At 40.9% G+C, this 17,749-nt stretch overlaps 2 protein-coding genes across 5 annotated transcripts in view; one reads left to right on the forward strand and one right to left on the reverse strand.

The window, feature by feature from the left end:
• Positions 1-872, forward strand: part of SPAG17 (sperm associated antigen 17) — a 250,171-nt gene extending 249,299 nt beyond the window's left edge. For 2 of the 3 annotated variants that reach the window (XM_070467228.1, XM_070467230.1), the window contains exon 49: positions 685-872. The gene's annotated coding sequence lies outside the window, so the exon portion shown is untranslated. Of the gene's footprint in view, positions 1-648 lie in introns of all 3 variants that reach the window. The other variant, XM_070467229.1, reaches the window with a different exon arrangement.
• Positions 1-17,749, reverse strand: part of WDR3 (WD repeat domain 3) — a 38,629-nt gene that overhangs the window by 5,140 nt on the left and 15,740 nt on the right. For both annotated transcript variants that reach the window (XM_020906256.2, XM_020906257.2), the window contains exons 11-23: positions 17,513-17,743; positions 14,223-14,316; positions 12,249-12,350; positions 10,921-11,006; positions 10,349-10,484; positions 9,566-9,622; positions 8,313-8,413; positions 8,007-8,118; positions 7,745-7,879; positions 7,426-7,476; positions 6,691-6,756; positions 635-727; positions 148-195 (exon numbers count right to left, since the gene is read on the reverse strand). In XM_020906256.2, the coding sequence (XP_020761915.2) occupies positions 148-195; positions 635-727; positions 6,691-6,756; positions 7,426-7,476; positions 7,745-7,879; positions 8,007-8,118; positions 8,313-8,413; positions 9,566-9,622; positions 10,349-10,484; positions 10,921-11,006; positions 12,249-12,350; positions 14,223-14,316; positions 17,513-17,743 (1,312 nt within the window). The remainder of the gene's footprint in view (positions 1-147; positions 196-634; positions 728-6,690; positions 6,757-7,425; positions 7,477-7,744; positions 7,880-8,006; positions 8,119-8,312; positions 8,414-9,565; positions 9,623-10,348; positions 10,485-10,920; positions 11,007-12,248; positions 12,351-14,222; positions 14,317-17,512; positions 17,744-17,749) is intronic.

The following is a 17,749-nucleotide window of genomic DNA, read 5'->3' on the forward strand; positions in this document are numbered from 1 at the left end:
TCAACAGAGATTTTTAACAACAAAGTATTTCCCAATATGTCAATTCTCAAATCTAATGCCTCTTCAGGTCCTCTCTTGTGCCTGCCTTAATTTAACCTTAGAATGGTGGTTAAACCTTAAGGGAGAAACCATTAACATTCTACTTACAGAGATATTGCCATAAGCCATCAGGATGGGGTTGATGGGAGGAGGAACCTATGAAGAAATGATTAAATCAAGTCATTAAAAAATAGCCTTTGATAGTGCTTATCTCAGGCAGGGTCATAATAGTATTTTATAGTTCTGAAGGAGACCCTAAAAACTGACGCCAAAGAATTATTATTTAAGAATATATTTTTAGTTTCAATAGGGCTTATGAATGAGTCTGGGTAATACATTTCATTTAGAAATCCAAAATGGTTCACCAGCCTCCCAAACTAAAGCAGGAACTTGAGTTTCCAACTCAATACAGTAATCACCTCGATTTCAAATCAACTATCTTTGGCTTTTTATTGAGATAGAGCTTCTCAATTCTTTCTTTCTAATGTTTGAATTAGAAGAGTTTCTATCACATCCATACAAATGATGTTTCTTCCTCAGCAATTATCTCTATAAATAAATGCTGCTCAGGATGTAACTTAGTGAACGGTCTCACCTCTTTCCCTGCAGCTTTACAGATGGCTTTGTGCTCTCTCATTTTTGCAGTTTCTTCTCGGTACAGCTCAACAGCCTCCATGATCCTCTCAGCCTACACAGACGATGACAAAGAATGGAAGTGATCACAATACACTCATCATCCCACAACACTGCAAGCGGAAGGCCTGACGAAAAGCTATCAAATTAAACTGCTTGATCAGTTTAATAAAGAAGTGCCAAGAGCATCCCAAACTGCATTCACAGATGTCTTTGGCTTTTGTTTTTTCATTTACAAGGAGACTAAGTGTTGTGAATTCAGGTGAGACTGTAAGTGGACACCTTGAGCAGGGCAGCTCCCAGGGACACCTGACAGGTGCACCTGAGATCAAACCTTCCTTCCTTAGAAACCACACACTGATTAAACAGACTCAGCACTGCTCATGTCCTTGGTTTCAAGGGAGGAAAACAGAGACTATGATCTCCATCTATACATTTCATCAATCTTTTTGCCACAAAAGGGCTATTTGGTTGGGACCTTTTTAAAAATGAGATATGGGGCAGTGATCAAGATGGCGGAGTAGAGGAACATGAAGCTCACCTCCTCCCACAAGTACATCAAAAATACATCTACATGTTGGACTGTTCTCACGGAATATCTACTGAACGCTGGTGGGAGACCTCAGACCTCTGAAAGAACAAGAAAATCTCCACATAAGCATAACCGGGTAGAACAGAAGACAAAAGAAAGTGAGAAAGGAACTGGGTTGGGACCTGTACCCCAGGGAGCGAGCTGTGAAATAGGAAAGGTTCCTGCACCCTGGGAACTCCCCTCACTAGTAGGACGTCAGCCAGGACAGATGAGAGCTTCAGAGCCTCAGAGGAGAATACAGCAACTGGTCTGCAGCAGCTCGAATAGAGAGAGGTCTGCACAGAGGGTCAGCACCACCCCTCTACACCCCCAGCCTGAGACGTGTGTCCACTGGTGCATGTGAGGGTTAGGTGTGAAGCTTGGGCTTCAGATCACACCCAGGAAGAAGACTAGGGTGGGCTGTGCAAACACAGTCTGAAGGGTCTGGAGTCTAGTGCAACCACACCTGAAGGTACATGCAGAGGAAGCCTGGGCCACCTTAGAGGCTAGGTGCTGTTGTGTGGCAGTGTGCGACAGGAGGTACGGTATCCACCCTACAGCCTTTTTCTCTGAGGGACCGCTCAGGCTGTAGGACACTGCCTCCATGATCTCCAGGAGTGGCAGTGAGCCGCCACAAGGCCCCAGGCTTCAGGCGTGGCCACCAGCCCCCTCTGCTCCCATTGTGTGCTCCAGGCGGCCCATGAGCCGCCACTGCCGCGGAGAACTCAGTACACCAGCTGCTCTATCTGCACACCCCCATCAGGGGGATAATGGCCAGCACACACTGAGGAAAGAGGCAACAGGCATCCGCACTAAAAACAGTCCTTACACCAAAAATATTAAACCCACACAAGCCACACAGGGATGGTCCCACATATAAATAGCCCTGCAAGACCACAGTAACAGACCTCTTCAGTCTAACAGACACCAACTTAAAGGAACTACCAATTATAAAGAGGAACCAAGAAAAATAAGAAAACTCATTTTTTGAGACAAAACTGAACATAATAAGAGCAGAATAAACAATACAGGATAAGTGACCTGGAAAAAAGAAGATGGAAATCACCCAACCAAGACAACAGACAGCCAAATAAAAGAAATGAAAGCAATATAAGAGACCTATGGGATAATAATAAAGTGTGCCAATCTATACATAATACAGCTCCAGAAGGGGAAGAAAGAGAAAAGGGGATTATGTATTTGAAGAAATTATGGCTGAAAACCTCCCAAACCTAGAGAAACAAATATGCATGTACAGGAAGCACAGAAGGGCCCAAATAAAAGTAAACTCAAACAGACCTAAACCAAGACGTACTATAATAAAAATGGCAAAATAAAGAGGATTCTCAATGCAGCAAGAAAAAAAAAAGTTCATCACAAGGGAACTCCCATAAGGCAATCAGCTGATTACTCTACAGAAGCACTGCAGGCCAGAAGGGAGTGGCAAGATATATTGAAAGTCCTACAAGGGAAAAATCTGCATCCTAGGATACTCTACTCAGCAAGATTATATTTAGAATAGAAGGAGATATAAAGAATTTCTCAGATAAGCAAAAACTAAAAGAATTCAGCAATACTAAATCCATCCTAAAGCAAATATTAAAGGTTTTCTCTAAATAGAAAACTAGTAAGAACAGATAGCAAAGAGAAAAATCACAACTGGAAAGTAAGTCACTTCAATAAGCTAACATACAGATTAAAGAAAAAAAAAGAAAATGTTTTTGTGAAAGTGATGGTATAACTACAATGAAAAGCAAAAGAATGAAGATGTGAAAGAGGACATCAAAATCATAAACTGTGGGACAAGAGTAAGAAAATGCAGGGGTTTTTTGTTTTTTTTTTTTTTTTTTCACTTCCTGGAATGGGTTTGACCTAAATGACTACCAACTGAAGCAAGTAGATATAGGATGGGGTCCACATACTTGAAACACAGGGCAACTTCAAAGCATACACTAGATTCACAAAAACCAAAAAGAACATAATCAAAAGGGAAACAAACCACAAAAGAACAACACAAAGAAAAAGAGACAAAGAAAAAATGTAAAATCAATATGAAAACATGGTTAAAATGACCATAAATATGTATCAATAAATACCTTAATTGTCAAACGTTGGACTAAATGCTCCCATCAAAAGACAGAATGGAAGACTGGATTAAAAAAAAAAAACTACAATATGCTGCCTGTAAGAGACCTACTTTAGGGCAAAGGACACATATAGATTGAAAGTGAGGGCATGTAAAAAAGACAGCCCGTGCAAACACAAATGAGAGGAAAAGTGTGGGTTGCGATACTTCTATCAGACAAAATAGACTTTAAAACAAAGGCTCACCAGCCCAGGTTGGATGCATGAGACAAGTGCTCAGGGCTGGTACACTGGGAAGACCCAGAGGGATCAGATGGGGAGGGGGTCGGGAGGGGGGATCGGGATGGGGAATGCATGTAAATCCATGGCTGATTCATGTCAATGTATGGCAAAAAACCATTACAATATTGTAATTAGCCTCCAACTAATAAAAATAAATGAAAAATAAATAATAAAACAAAGGCCATAAAGAAAAAGGACACTATATAATAATAAAAGGGTCAACAACAAAAAAAAGGGTCAACACAAGGATTTTATCCTCATCAGCATATATGCAGCCAATGTATGAGTTCAGTTCAGTTGCTCAGTCGTGTCCGACTCTTTGCAACCCCATAAATCGCAGCATGCCAGGCCTCCCTGTCCATCACCAACTCCTGGGGTTTACTCAAACTCATGCCCATCAAGTCGGTGATGCCATCCAGCCATCTCATCCTCTGTCGTCCCCTTCTGCTCCTGCCCCCAATCCCTCCCAGCATCAGGATCTTTTCCAGTGAGTCAACTCTTCGCATGAGGTGGCCAAAATATTGGAGTTTCAACTTCAGCATCAGTCCTTCCAATGAACACCCAGGACTGATCTCCTTTAGGATTAACTGGTTGGATCTCCTTGCAGTCCAGGGGACTCTCAAGAGTCTTCTCCAACACCACAGTTCAAAAGCATCAGTTTTTCGGCACTTAGCTTTCTTCACAGTCTGACTCTCACATCCATACATGACCACTGGAAAAACCATAGCCTTGACCAGACAGCCCTTTGTACAGGTGCACCCAAATACATAAAACAGGCACTAACAGACTTAAAGGGATAAACTGACAAAAATATAGTAGTAGTAGGAGACTTTAACACCCCACTCACATCAATGGACAGATCTTTTAAAAAGATCAATAAAGCAAGAGATTCTAAACTATACAATAGAATAGTAAGATTTAATTGATATTTTCAGGACATCACATCCAAAACAACCAGAACACCTTTCAAATTTGCAATCCAAAAATAAAGTACTTAGCAGTAGACCCAACCAAGGAAATTAAAGACTTGCACACTGAGAACCATAAACTGTTAATAAAGAAAACTGAAGAGGATTCAAAGAAATGGGAAGATATCCCATGCTCCTAGATTGGAAGAATTCATATTGTTAAAATGGCCACACTACCTAAGGCAATCTACAGATTTGAAGTGATCCCTAACAAGTTTGTTTTTCACAGAACAAAGAATCCTAAAATTTATATGAAACCATAAAGATCCAGAATTGCTAAAGCAATCCTGAAGAAAAAGAACAGAGCAGGAGGCAGACTTCAGACAATACTTTTTGCATAAAGCTACAGTAATCAAAACAGTGTGGTACTGGCACAAAAACTGTTCCATATGGATCAATGGAACAGAATAGAGACTCAGAAATAAACCCACACATACACAGTCAATTAATCTTCAACAAAAGAGGCAAGAACATATGAGAAAAAGTCTTCAGCAAGTATTGGGAAGTTGGACAATTGCATGTAAATCAAAGTTAGAACACACCCTCTCACCATACACAAAAATAAACTCAAGATGTCTTAAACACTTAAGACATAGGACATGACACCATGGAACACCTGGAAAAGATTATAGGCAAAACATTCTCTGACATAAATTGTACCAATGTTTTCTTAGGTCAGTCTCCCAAGGCAATAGAAATAAAAAAACAAATGGGAAAAACTTTTGCATAGCAAAAGAAACCATAAAAAACAAAAAGACAACCTACAGAATGGGAGAAAACATCTGCAAATAACGTGACCAACAAAGGCTTAATTTCTAAAATACATTAACAGCTCCTACAACTCAACAACAAACAACCCAATCTAAAAATGGACAGAAGCTCTAAAGAGACATTTCTCCAAAGAAATATGGATGGTCAATAGGCACAAGAAAAGATGCTAAACACTGCTAATTATCAATGAAATGCAAATCAAAACTACAATGAGGTACCACCTCACACTGGTCAGAATGGTCATCATTAAAAACTCTACAGATTAAAAAAAAAAAAAAACTCTATAGATAACAATTACCAGAGAGGATGTGGAAAAAACAGAAACCTCCTACACAATTGGTGGAAATGTAAATTGGTACAGCCACTACAGAAAACAGTATGGAGGTTCCTCAGAATACTAAAAATCAAACTACCATATGATCCAGCAATCCCACTCCTGGGCATACAATCAAACAAAACTCTAAAAAGACATACACAACCTATGTTCATAGCAGGACTACTCACAAAAGCCAAGACATGGTAACAACCTAAATGTACATTGACAGATGAATGGATAAAGATGACATGGTACATATATACAAGGGAATACTACTCAGTCATAAAAAAGAAGGAAATAATGCCATTTGCAGCAACATGGATGCAATTAGGAATTATCATACTAGTAAGTCAGAAAGAGAAAGATAAACACCATATAATATTACTTATATATGTGGAATCTAAAATATGACAAACGAACCTATCTATGAAACAGACTCATGGACATGCAGAACAGATTCATAGTTGCTTTGGGGGAGATGGAGTGGCAAACGGGGGTTGGCAGATGTAAGCTACAGCATATGGGATGGATAAACAACAAGGTCCTACTCTATAGCACAGAAAACTATATTCAGTATCCTATGATAAACCATAATGGAACAGAATATGAAAAAGAATGTGTGTGTATAGATATATATATATATGAACTGAATGTACATAACTGAATCACTTTGCTATACAGTAGAAATTAACACAACACTGTAAGTCAACTATACAATTTTAAAAAAGCCTATAATTTAAAAAAAAGCAAACAAAAAAGCCACACTTATTGCTAACCCCACCCCTGTGGTTCAGATTCAGTAGGTATGGGGGCTCTACTCTGAGAACTACTGCCATAAAGTAAAGAAATCAGATTAGGGGTTCTTAAAGCTTATTTGGTGGTTTTAGGGTCAAATATGGGAACAGGGCAATTTCATGCTGTTTTTATTTCTTGTAATTATTTCCTTTGTTTTTCTTTAAATTTTAATAAAATACTTTTTGAAAATAAAAAATTAAAATGAGATACAACATTCTGTATCAACTTACTGCTTTGACCGTTTCAATAGTTTTCTTTCCAGTGAAGTAATTGTCACCTTGAGTCTCTCCTGGAACCTGCCAGAAACAGAGAGATCCTTTAAACATAACACTGACAGGTATTAAAGAAGCAACAAATTAATTTTATGTCCAGAACAGAATAGACATACTATGTTATGATTGTTGTTACACTGTGTTATCAGCTACCATTAAATGAGCAATTAGTAAGCGCCAGTGAAAGAAAGTGAAAGCGTGAGTCACTCAGTCATGCCTGACTGCAGCCTCTTCACCTGTGGCCCACCAGGCTCCTCTATCCATGGAATTCTCCAGAAAAGAATACTGGAGTGCGCTGCCATTCTCTCCTCCAGGAGTAAGTGCCAGACACTATGTTAAATGTGTTACATGCATTATCATAAGAATACTCTGCTCTACAACACATGATTAAAGAGATTGCTTAATTTTGCAATTCTTTTCTGATTTTTGATTTACAGTAAAACAGTTCCCTAGAGCCTCCTTTGGGGCGGGGGGAGCCAGAATGACAATCATTTAATACCAAGCCATTTGTCCCATAAAATCAGGATATACGGCTGAATTAAGAAGGACTACACAGATTCTTTCCCATATCAGCTGCAGATGACTTTGGCATCTAGCCCCAGTCCTAATTCCATTAGAAATTCTTGAAATTACAGTAAATGCCAGTAAGATAATGACAGGGCACAGAATGAGGATCCCGAAAGATCTACTTACTGCTGGTTGGTCTTCTTTGGCCACACTCTCTTCATATTCTGCTTCCCTTTGCTGTCAAGAGATGGATATAAGTTAATTTCAAAGATAAAACATGATCACCATGTGAAGTGAGACAGTGAGAAGCTGCTTATTTCACAATCTAACCCCCTCATGGGATCTTTATCTCCACTTGGCTGCCCAAGTGGTGTCGGCAGTCTTGGAAACATCTTCTGGAAGCCAGTGGGCTAGCACTGCATGTGAGGTGTGAGAGAACTAGATGGGAACCTTGAGCCGAGACAGCGTGGCAGGGACTGACACCTACCAAGCCTGAAGTCCTTACCATCTCCTTTTCCTCCTCAAGAATAAGAGGCTCCCTTGTTCTCTCCCAAAGTCTCAGAGATTTGTCATGGGATGATGATACAACGTAGTCCCCACTGGGGCTTACGGCCAAGCACCATATTTCCTGGTGGTGCCCCTGCAGAGAGTAAAGACAAAACCTGAGTGAGAATACCTTATTCATAGACGGCTACACTGGTGGGAAATCAATGCTCAGCCTTAAAAGAAGTTAAGTACTGAGCACATCAAAGCAGGCAAGAGGTTACCTCTAGAGTCTGTATGTGTTCAAATTTGTCTGCATCCCACTGTTTAATCTTATGGTCTTTCCCAGCAGTGAAGAAGAGGTGAGACTTGGGCACAAACCTTAGGTACATCACACTGAAAAGGGAGAGAAATAAGCAAACATCATCATTATTAAAGTTTTAAACACACACAAATAGCTTTTGGACAGTTAGTCCTAGAGTTTTATTAATAGAATTTTAAATTTCTGACTATCTGAGAACACTAAAAGATGTTCCCAGGAAACGACATTGATAGGTAACCCAACAGGAGGTCTTTGAAAAGACATCTACCTGTCATCATGCGCAAACAGAGACTTATGGCAGTCCCCAAAGTCCAGACCCCAGATTTTCACGTTCCTGTCTGCAGAGCCAGTTGCTATCAGTGCTCCATCCTAGAAGGAAGAGAAGTGAAACATTACTAGATCATCTGAAACCCTGATTAGATAGAGAAAAGCTAACCAGAACATTTATCCCATTTCTTTCAAAAATGTCAAAGTCAGCACCAAAAAATTAATTTCATCTCTTTATCAACAGCACCCACATCCTTGCTTTTACCTACAAATCTACTTAAAAAGCTTGTCAAGTGAGCAAGAACTGTGTGGTTTAGATGTTTTTGGTCCTGCTACAGGGCAGTGTTGTGCTTTGATGCAGGTTATCTGTTTACGTTGTTAAAATTGATAGAATAAAGATTCTCTAATTTCTGTCACAGAGTATGACAGAGTTTGGGGGGGGAGAAAAGAGGAAAAGAGAAGAATGAGCCTGGGAAAGAAGCTACTAGAATGCTTATGACCTAGACATTTTTATGCCATGTCTCCTATCACTGTTTCTCTATTTTAGCACCTAGTTCAAATGGCTGTCAACAGAAGAAGAAAAATATTTTCTGACACCAATTTATGCGGTTCATGCCCTGAGTGCAGATAGGTGAGGCAAGGGGGCCAGTTCCTTTCACACAGACTAGATTTGTTTTTAATTGGAGGATAATTGCTTTACAATTGTGCTGGTTTCTGCCATACATCAACATGAGTCAGCCACAGGTGTACACATGTCCCCTTCCTCCCACCTCCCCATCCCACCCATCCATACTGCCACTCCTAATCGTAACTAGACACTGCAAAACATATGACTCTGGTCAAAAGACTAAAAGTATACACAGTGAAAAATATCATAAATATTGCAAAGTTCCATTTTCCTTATGAGCGTTATTATACTCCAGAACAAAGCAGGGATGCCTTTCTGAAAGTCCTTCACAATTTAGGGTATTCTACCAATTATAGTACTTTAGATAAGAAAATACCATCTGGGGAATCCAAACCAGGTAGGTAGTTATGAGAATTAATTCAGGTATCTGTGAAAACATTCTAAAAGGATTAAAGAGATAAATATTTAAGATATGATTATAATAAATATTTTTATAATTTTTTTAGGATAGTCAGTTACACACCAGACTGAAAAACACTAAAATGAAGCTATCAAGCCTAGAACAAAGAAAGTGTTTAGAAAAGATAACTTGTTACTGAGAAACTATTTAAATAAATTTTACTTACATAAGAGATGTCCATACATATGACAGGCAGTTTGTGTCCATACAGTGAGAGAAAAAACTAAATAGTTTAAAAAAAAAAAAAAAGAATATAAATAACTCATGTCTGTATATAAAATGCAGGCATAATTTATTATATGTAGATCTAAACTATAACTCTAGATACAGTGCTAAACACTGTCCTGGACTGCTATATGTTTGTGTTTCAAAGAAGACAACAAACCACTCAAGGTCACTTGTACCCATACAACTTAGCATACAAACCCTGCATGCTCTTGCCAAGAACACTGCAGTATAGTGAAGTCCGTGATGCTGCTAAGGCCTGCTCCCTCAGTCAGAACACAGCACAGAGATGCTCTCCGGATCTCTTAGCTGAAGAGTCTTGGGAGCACTTAGTTCACAACAGTACGTCCAGGCTTAATACAGTTCCACCAAGACTCTGGGTGTAAAGCGCAGTAATCCATATTTTCAATAGCAACCCAAATGATCCTGATGTACCGCGAAGTGTGGGATCACTGCCTAGGACAGCTAGCAATGCTTTTAAAACTACTGGCTACAACAAGATTTCCTGTCCACAGATTTTTCTAAACATGTGAAATATAACTTGCTTTAAACAAATTTGATGAACCAAAGGATTCTTTCAGAAGTCCATCCTTACTAGTGTACTTGCAATGTTTGGATTCACAAACAAGCTTTCAAAAAGCTACTACTACTGGAAACAGTCAAGGCCACATCTATAGTCTCAACCCAAGTTCAGTCAGAAAGAAAACACCCATAGGCATCGTACCTTTAAAGTGTCAACATAGAAAACTTTCACAGTGCAGTCCAGCAAAGACACGGCCAACAGCTTTTGATTGGGAGAGTAACTGACACACAGGACTTCTTCATCTAGTTGCAAGGTTCGGGTTTGCTTCACAGAAAGCCTAGCATCACAGAAAGTATGGAGAAAAATGAGTACTCTACAAAGGCAGACATCCCAAGACCCTCTAGCTGCTGCTGCTAAGTCACTTCAGTCGTGTCCTACTCTGCACGACCCCATAGACGGCAGCCCACCAGGCTCCCCTGTCCCTGGGATTCTCCAGGCAAGAACACTGGAGTGGGTTGCCAGTTCCTTCTCCAATGCATGAGTGAAAAGTGGAAGTGAAGTCGCTCAATCGTGTCCAATTCAGTGACCCCATGGACTGCAGCCAACCAGGCTCCCCCGTCCCTGGGATTCTCCAGGCAGGAATGCTGGAGTGGGGTGCCACTGCCTTCTCCCTCTAGAGCTCAAGAGAAATACATGTGTCAAAAACCCACTCAGTGGTGCCTCATTTTCACTCCAACAAATGGACACAAATTTTTAAAAAAATGTCTATTCACCTTTTCTGGGTACTGTTTTCATCTTTCACCAACTCAAAATCCCAGAACTTGACAGATTTATCTGCACCACCTGTCACAAAGCCACGCTGAAAATAAAGGGACATTTCTGTTAGAAAAGTATCTTAGTACAGAAACTTTGATAATATAAATAATAATGCAATAATACAAATACAATAATACAAAAGGCCATTTTTATCTAAGGCCTGGGATAAGAATTAAGATGTGTGGTTTTTCCTTAACCCCCTTTCTTGTTCTTTCAGGGCTGCCCTCCACAGGTCTCATTTGAGAACTAACTCCTAGTAGTGCCTAATGTAGTCAGATGATAACTGATGTAAAGTTCTAGTTACACTTCCATCCGGTGTCAGCAATAAAGACTCAACAATACTACAGGGTAACTCAACAGTCAAAACAATTTGCTGTGAAGTATTAAACTGGTCTCATCACATTTTAGGGTTAGTGTAAAGTGTAAGGAACATGGAATAAGAAAACTAGATCTCAAATGTCTATTCTGCCATTTCAGAGATCTGTAACATAGAAAGAAAACAATCTTACAATGATCCTTAGTGTTGCTAAAGAGATAAAGACTACCTAGTTTATAAAACCATGGTGAAAATAATAGTAAATGACATGATGGATGTGAAAACACTTTGGAAAACAGAACACTCCAAAAACCCAGATGTTAACTACTATTTACATTTTAAAAGCTGCTTTATTTCTGTCCCCAATGGCATTACTCAATCTAAATTCCAGGTTCCATTTTTCCCAAAAATATGTACTTTCAGGGAATGCAGGTTTGCCACTACTGAGGACATTCAAATAAATGGGCCACAATCCCTTCAGGTATTGTCAAAAAAAAATCTGAAGATGTTCTGAGCAACAAATAGCACCACTTAAGGCCTCCAGATTGACTCCTTTGAAAGGAAACACACTGCTGTTGACTGGAAAAAGCTCACAAACTGACTAAAAACCACTAGACTTGTATGGTCATAGATATATAGACTGAAGGGGGAGCAGAAAAGACTGCTCTAACTTCTGCACTGTGTTGTCCAAGGAAATATTTCCTCTTAAGAAGTATCACAAATCACTGGCAATGTAGGAGGATAAGTATTTTGATGTCATGGAGCTCATTATCAAGAGCAGCTGAACAAGAATTCAGATCATAGTGACAATTCTTCGTATTATCAGGTACAAAATACGGCACCATATATAGAGATTACACAGAGTGGACTTCCTTTAAACTCCTGTTAGGCAGCAGCAGAACTTGATCTAAGAGACAGGAGGTGCAGCTGGAACACTCAAGTCCAGATCGTCACATCTGGCTCAGTTACCTGATCTGGAGAGAGAGACAGGGACCATAAAGCTCCATCGTGTGCATCTATTGTCTCCAGCAGATTTCCCGAGGCCAAGTCACAAAGCTGCAGCTTCCCTGTCTATGGAAGACACAGATGAAGACGCCTGTAACCTCCACAGTGCACATCTACAGCTTCACAATCAAGCAGCAACAATGGGGCCAACTGCTCAGGAAACGGCTTCCATGGTCTACCTGCTGGACTTCCTCTGTGAGTAAGTGCTGTTAAATCTCCTACAGACACACTGGCTACATCGTGGCAGGGTCACTATGCTCTGCAACTATGGAATGGTACAGCCTTGTACTATAGGACTACAGTCACTTCCACTGGTTCCCCCAACTTCAAATGGGAAACATCACAGCCAGAGGTGTATCAGAGTAAACTTCATAGCAAGTGGGGGACTTCAAAACCTTCAAAATGTAATCAATCCTTTAAGTGGACTAACAACTCCTCTCCATCTAGTTTTGGCTTCCCCTCTAGAATACATTGACAGGAAGAAATACCACCCACAATGCTAGGGAGGACAATGAACTTGAAAAAAAAATCATGGTAGCTTAGAAAACTATCAGCCTCGCTTCCTGTTTAGGCCCTGTATACACTGTGGTCTTGGGACCAGCATAGAACAGAACACACACAGCGGCCAAGCAGGCTGTATGGCGAGTCTGTAAACATGTGGTGGAAAGAACGTAAGCAGAAGACTTGACTCCCAGGTCTGCCTCTCTCTAACTCTGACTGTGGGTAAATTCATCTCCATGAGCTCGTTTTTCCAGCTGAAAAATGGAGTTTATATATTAATAACCTCTCTAACCAGTTGTGGGGATTAAATGAGATAATGTATGTTAACGGCCAGCACAGAGACGAGGCTAAGGATTCTGAGTCATACAAATAGTTTTTGAAACGATTAATAGTGGATGAACATTTGGTGAATGAATGAAAAATGAGGGTACTTTTAACTAAAATTTAATGTTCCCTGACATTGACTCTTGAACTTATTTTATACTTTTTGGTGGGCAAAAACAATATCCATTGTGATAACAGGTTTTCTAATAAAATGCACATATGGCATTGGTTTAAGGAGACATACTTATCTTAAGGAGATATACTTATTTGCAAGACAAATACTTGCAAAGCACTTTTCAAAATATTCCACAGATCTATTACACTTTATTCCCACTACAACCCCAACTATCACCATTCATGCTACTTCTACTGCCAGCTCTTATTAGTTATTTTCTGGAAGCCAGTCTCTGTGCTAAGTGCTTTGCAGACTGTGAGGTAGGTTATTCACATATTTTATATTTAGATATCAAGGCTTACAGGGTGGAGTAACTTTTCCAACTCATAGCTAGTGAGTAGAAGAGCTGGGATTCAAACCCAGGCAATTTGGTGCAAAAGGCTCTGTCAAAAGCATGTGCCTTCATCTAATACAGATAAGGAAACACATAGGAGAAGTTTATGCAACTTGCTCCAAGTTACCCATTTTGTAGGGGGAAGAATCTGAATCCAAATCCACGTTTGTGCATTCCCTCATGGTTCTCTCCCCATGTGTTTACAGCTGAAAACTTGGGTCACTTGGTCTCTCTTTACTGAATGCTTCTCTCTGCCACACCTGATGCTGGTACTTAATGTATTTTATTAGTCTTCTCAAAACACAATTACATGTGTGCTCATAAAAATATGCATGAAAGGCTGGTTGCCAAATTGTTAATGATAGCTATCTTGGGTCATGATTTTAATTTTCTTCATGATTTAACATATGGTTTAGTTTACAAAAAAAAAACAAAGAAAACTTAAAAAAATAAAAACCTCAAAAAAAGGGCAATGAACTATCACACACTCATATTATCCAGCTCCAATACATTTCCCATATGCTAACGAAGGAAACAGGTTTCCTAACCAATTGAAGAATATTGAGCAGAAAAGTCCCCTAAATCCATGGAAAAGCCTGTTTACCTTTGTTCCTATGACCACCTGCCGATCACCAGGTACAAAGAATGAGCAGAGCGCATATTCACAGGTCATTGTGCGAATACACTGCAGCGTAGATCTGTGAGGAAGAAGGAACAAAGAACTCACATGTTAAGAGAACCTGCTTCTCCACCTGCAAAGTCAGCATGTGCACTTAATATTAATACATACTTAGCCACACACAATGATCAACATAAGAGAAGACAAAGTCTGAACGCATGTGTGCTAAGTCACTTCAGTCGTGTTCACCTCACGTGACCCCATGGACCGTACGCGCCAGGCTCCTCTGTCCATGGGATTCTGCAGGCAAGAATACTGGAGAGCGTTGCGATGCCCTCCTCCAGGGGATCTTCCTGACCCAGGGACTGAACCTGAGTCTCTTATGTCTGCTTCACTGGCAGGCAGATTCTTGACAATAGTCAGGGAGAAAATAGTAAACGGTCCCTAACTTTGTTTTCTTTATAGGAGGTTCCCAATCCTAAGGAACAGATTCTACAAAACAGAGCTGAAAAAAGCCATCTGCTGGGTTCAACAGAACCCGATCTGCTGCTACAAAGAAGTGTGTGAGCCCAGAGAACTAAGTCAAATGAGCATATTATATCCCCACAAGTCAAGTTCATTTTATTGGACCATTAACATTCACCCATTCAGCAAATACCCACTCCCTCCAATATGTACTGAATGCCAGGTCCTGGTCCAGGTGCTGGAGATGAGACAGTGAGTTAAACACAAGATGCCCTGAATTCCATAAAGCTTAACAGCCTCTGGAAGTGAGACATGTATGGGTGTCTCAGATGCAAGCAGGTGTTGTGGAGAAGAGAAACGCAGAGCTGGGGGAAGGGGACTCAGAGTGCAACAGCAGGAAGGGGACGGCAGGATGGCCGTGTGACGACAAGAGGGAGGACGGCCTGTAGCCGAATGGGAAGCTGGTTCCAGGAAGAAAGAAGAGGGAGCACAAAGGCCACAGCATGGGCACGTTCTTGCTGCCTGGAAGGGGTCATGAAAAGGCCAGGAGGCTGCAGTGGAGAAGGCGAGAGTGGAGAGAGACAGCGGCTGGAAGGGCTGTGACGGAATCCAGTTAGCATTAGATGGAGCTCCGGGAAGTGATGGAACTTCCATGATAAAAAGATTACATTGGCTGCCGTGCTGAGAACAGACCACAGGGAGCAAGTAAGGAAGCACGGAGGCCAGTCAGGAAGCTATTACCATCCCAATGAGAGGCGGTGGTGGTCTGAACACAATCATGGCAGTGAAGGTGATGAGATGTGGTTGAAATTTCAGGTACATTTTGAAGGTGGAGCTGACAGGTTTTGTTAATGAATCGGACATGGGACATGAGAGAGAAATTCAAGAATGGCTACAAGGCTTTGCGCTTTTAACAACTGCAGGAAGCAGTTATTTACTAAGATGGGGAGTCTGTAGGAACAGAGGGTGAGGAGGCTATTGAAGAAACGAAGATCACAAATTATATGTGGTTTAGACATATAAAAGTTTGAGATGCCTAATTAGATATCCAAAGTGAGAGTGAAGTCACTCGGTCGTGTCTGACTCTTTGCGACCCCGTGGACTGTAGCCAGCCAGGCTCCTCTGTCCATGGGATTCTCCAGGCAAAAGTACTGGAGTGGGTTGCCATTTCCTTCTCCGGGGGATCTTCCCAACCCAGGGATCGAACCCGGGTCTCCCTCATTGCATGCAGACGCTTTCTCCTCTGAGACACCAGGGAACCCCTAGATACCCAAGGGGTGATACAAAAAGGATTTGGCTATGAGTCTGAAGTTTAGGGAGAGGCTGAGGCTAGAGACACAAATTTATGCGTCATCAGCACAGACAGTCACCTGACTAGAGAGCACAGAAAGTAAGTGAAGACAGAGGAGAGGTTCAAAAACTTTGCTCTGAAGCATTTCAACATTTACAGCTCAGTAAAGTACAAAGGATTCAGCCAAGACTGAGGAGAAACAGCCAGCAGAAGAAGAGGAAGTAATGAAATTCTGTATTTCAAAGAGGAGAAAAGTTACCAATTCAAGGAGAGTGTCAGACAAAGCTTATCGGTCACTGGATTTAAAAACACGAAGACTACTGATGAGATGACAAGAGTTGCTTTGGTGAAATGGTGGGGATAAAGGCCTGATGAAGAAAAGGATCAGCAGATGGGAGAGAGAACTGGACAGAGAAGTAAGGATGTGACAGCATATTCTTTTAAGATGGGAGATATTATACTATGCATGTATGCATGCTAAATCACTTCAGTCGTGTCTGATTCTTTGCGACCCTTTGGACTGTAGTCCACCAGGCTCCTCTGTCCACTGGATTCTCCAGGCAAGAAACCTGGAGTGGGCTGCCATGGCCTCCTCCAGGGGGTCTTCCCAACCCAAGGATTGAACCCAAGTCTCTTTAATGTCTCCTGCATTGGCAGGCAGGTTCCTGACCACTAGTGCTTCCTCAGATATCTTTATGCTGATAGGAATGACCCAACAGAAGGAAAATTAATGACACAAGAGAGGGAGGAAAACTGGTAGAAGCAGATATATATAGGTTGTGATTAACTTTTGGTTAGGAGCACCACCAGTCTGCAGCTAAATTGCCAGTTGTGATGGGAGCATATGAATGTTTTTGGATGATTCCATTACTTTGGCCACCTGATGCGAAGAACTGACTCACTGGAAAAGACTCTGATGCTGGGAAAGATTGAAGGCAGGAGAAGGGGATGACAGAGGCTAAGATGGTCAGATGGCATCACCGACTCAATGAACATGAGTTTGAGCAAGTTCCGGGAGTTGGTGATAGACAGGGAAGCCTGGCGTGCTGCAGTCCATGGGGTTGCAAAGAGTCAAACACAACTGAGAGACTGAAATGAACTGATTTCTTCAGTGAACTAGGAAACAAGGTCATCAGCTTAAAGGGGCAAGAGGTGTGAGGTATGAGAAGTAAGAAGGTGTGACAGTCATCTAGAAAAGTGAGGAATTAGAAATCAAGATAAAGTTAATGGAAAGCACTAAAAGCCTACTGGAATTTAGAGTAGATGGTATGTTTGTGTCTAACCAAGTACAACAATAAGCTTTAGACATGGAATAAACTTGCATTTTTTGCACCAAATCTAAAAAGGCAATGTTTCATACTCTAAACTCCACAGGTCTACAGTCAAAATGCACCGAAAATACATTTTCAAGGGACTGTACTTAGGGCCCTAAGGAAAACTCATCAAGAGTACTAGAAGCTAAATCAAAGGGAAGAAAACTTTACTGAGTAGAGCTACAGAAGGACCTCACTTCACAAACCTGTTCCATATCTTAATGGAATCAGCAGCTGCTGAAAGGATAGCAATATTGTCTGAGCTGAATGCCAAAGTCCGCACGTCACTGCGATGACCTCCGATGGTAATTCTGTTTGTCCGGACAGGCTGAGACCCCGGCATGGAAGCATTCAGTGAATATAATTCCACCAAGTTGTTCTGCAGCAGGAAAACTGCCTTTAACTCTCCTTGAGGAGTATGAATCAAGTCAAAAGATCTGCAT

Source organism: Odocoileus virginianus, chromosome 5 (genome assembly GCF_023699985.2).
Source record: "Odocoileus virginianus isolate 20LAN1187 ecotype Illinois chromosome 5, Ovbor_1.2, whole genome shotgun sequence".
Classification (NCBI taxonomy): domain Eukaryota; kingdom Metazoa; phylum Chordata; class Mammalia; order Artiodactyla; family Cervidae; genus Odocoileus; species Odocoileus virginianus.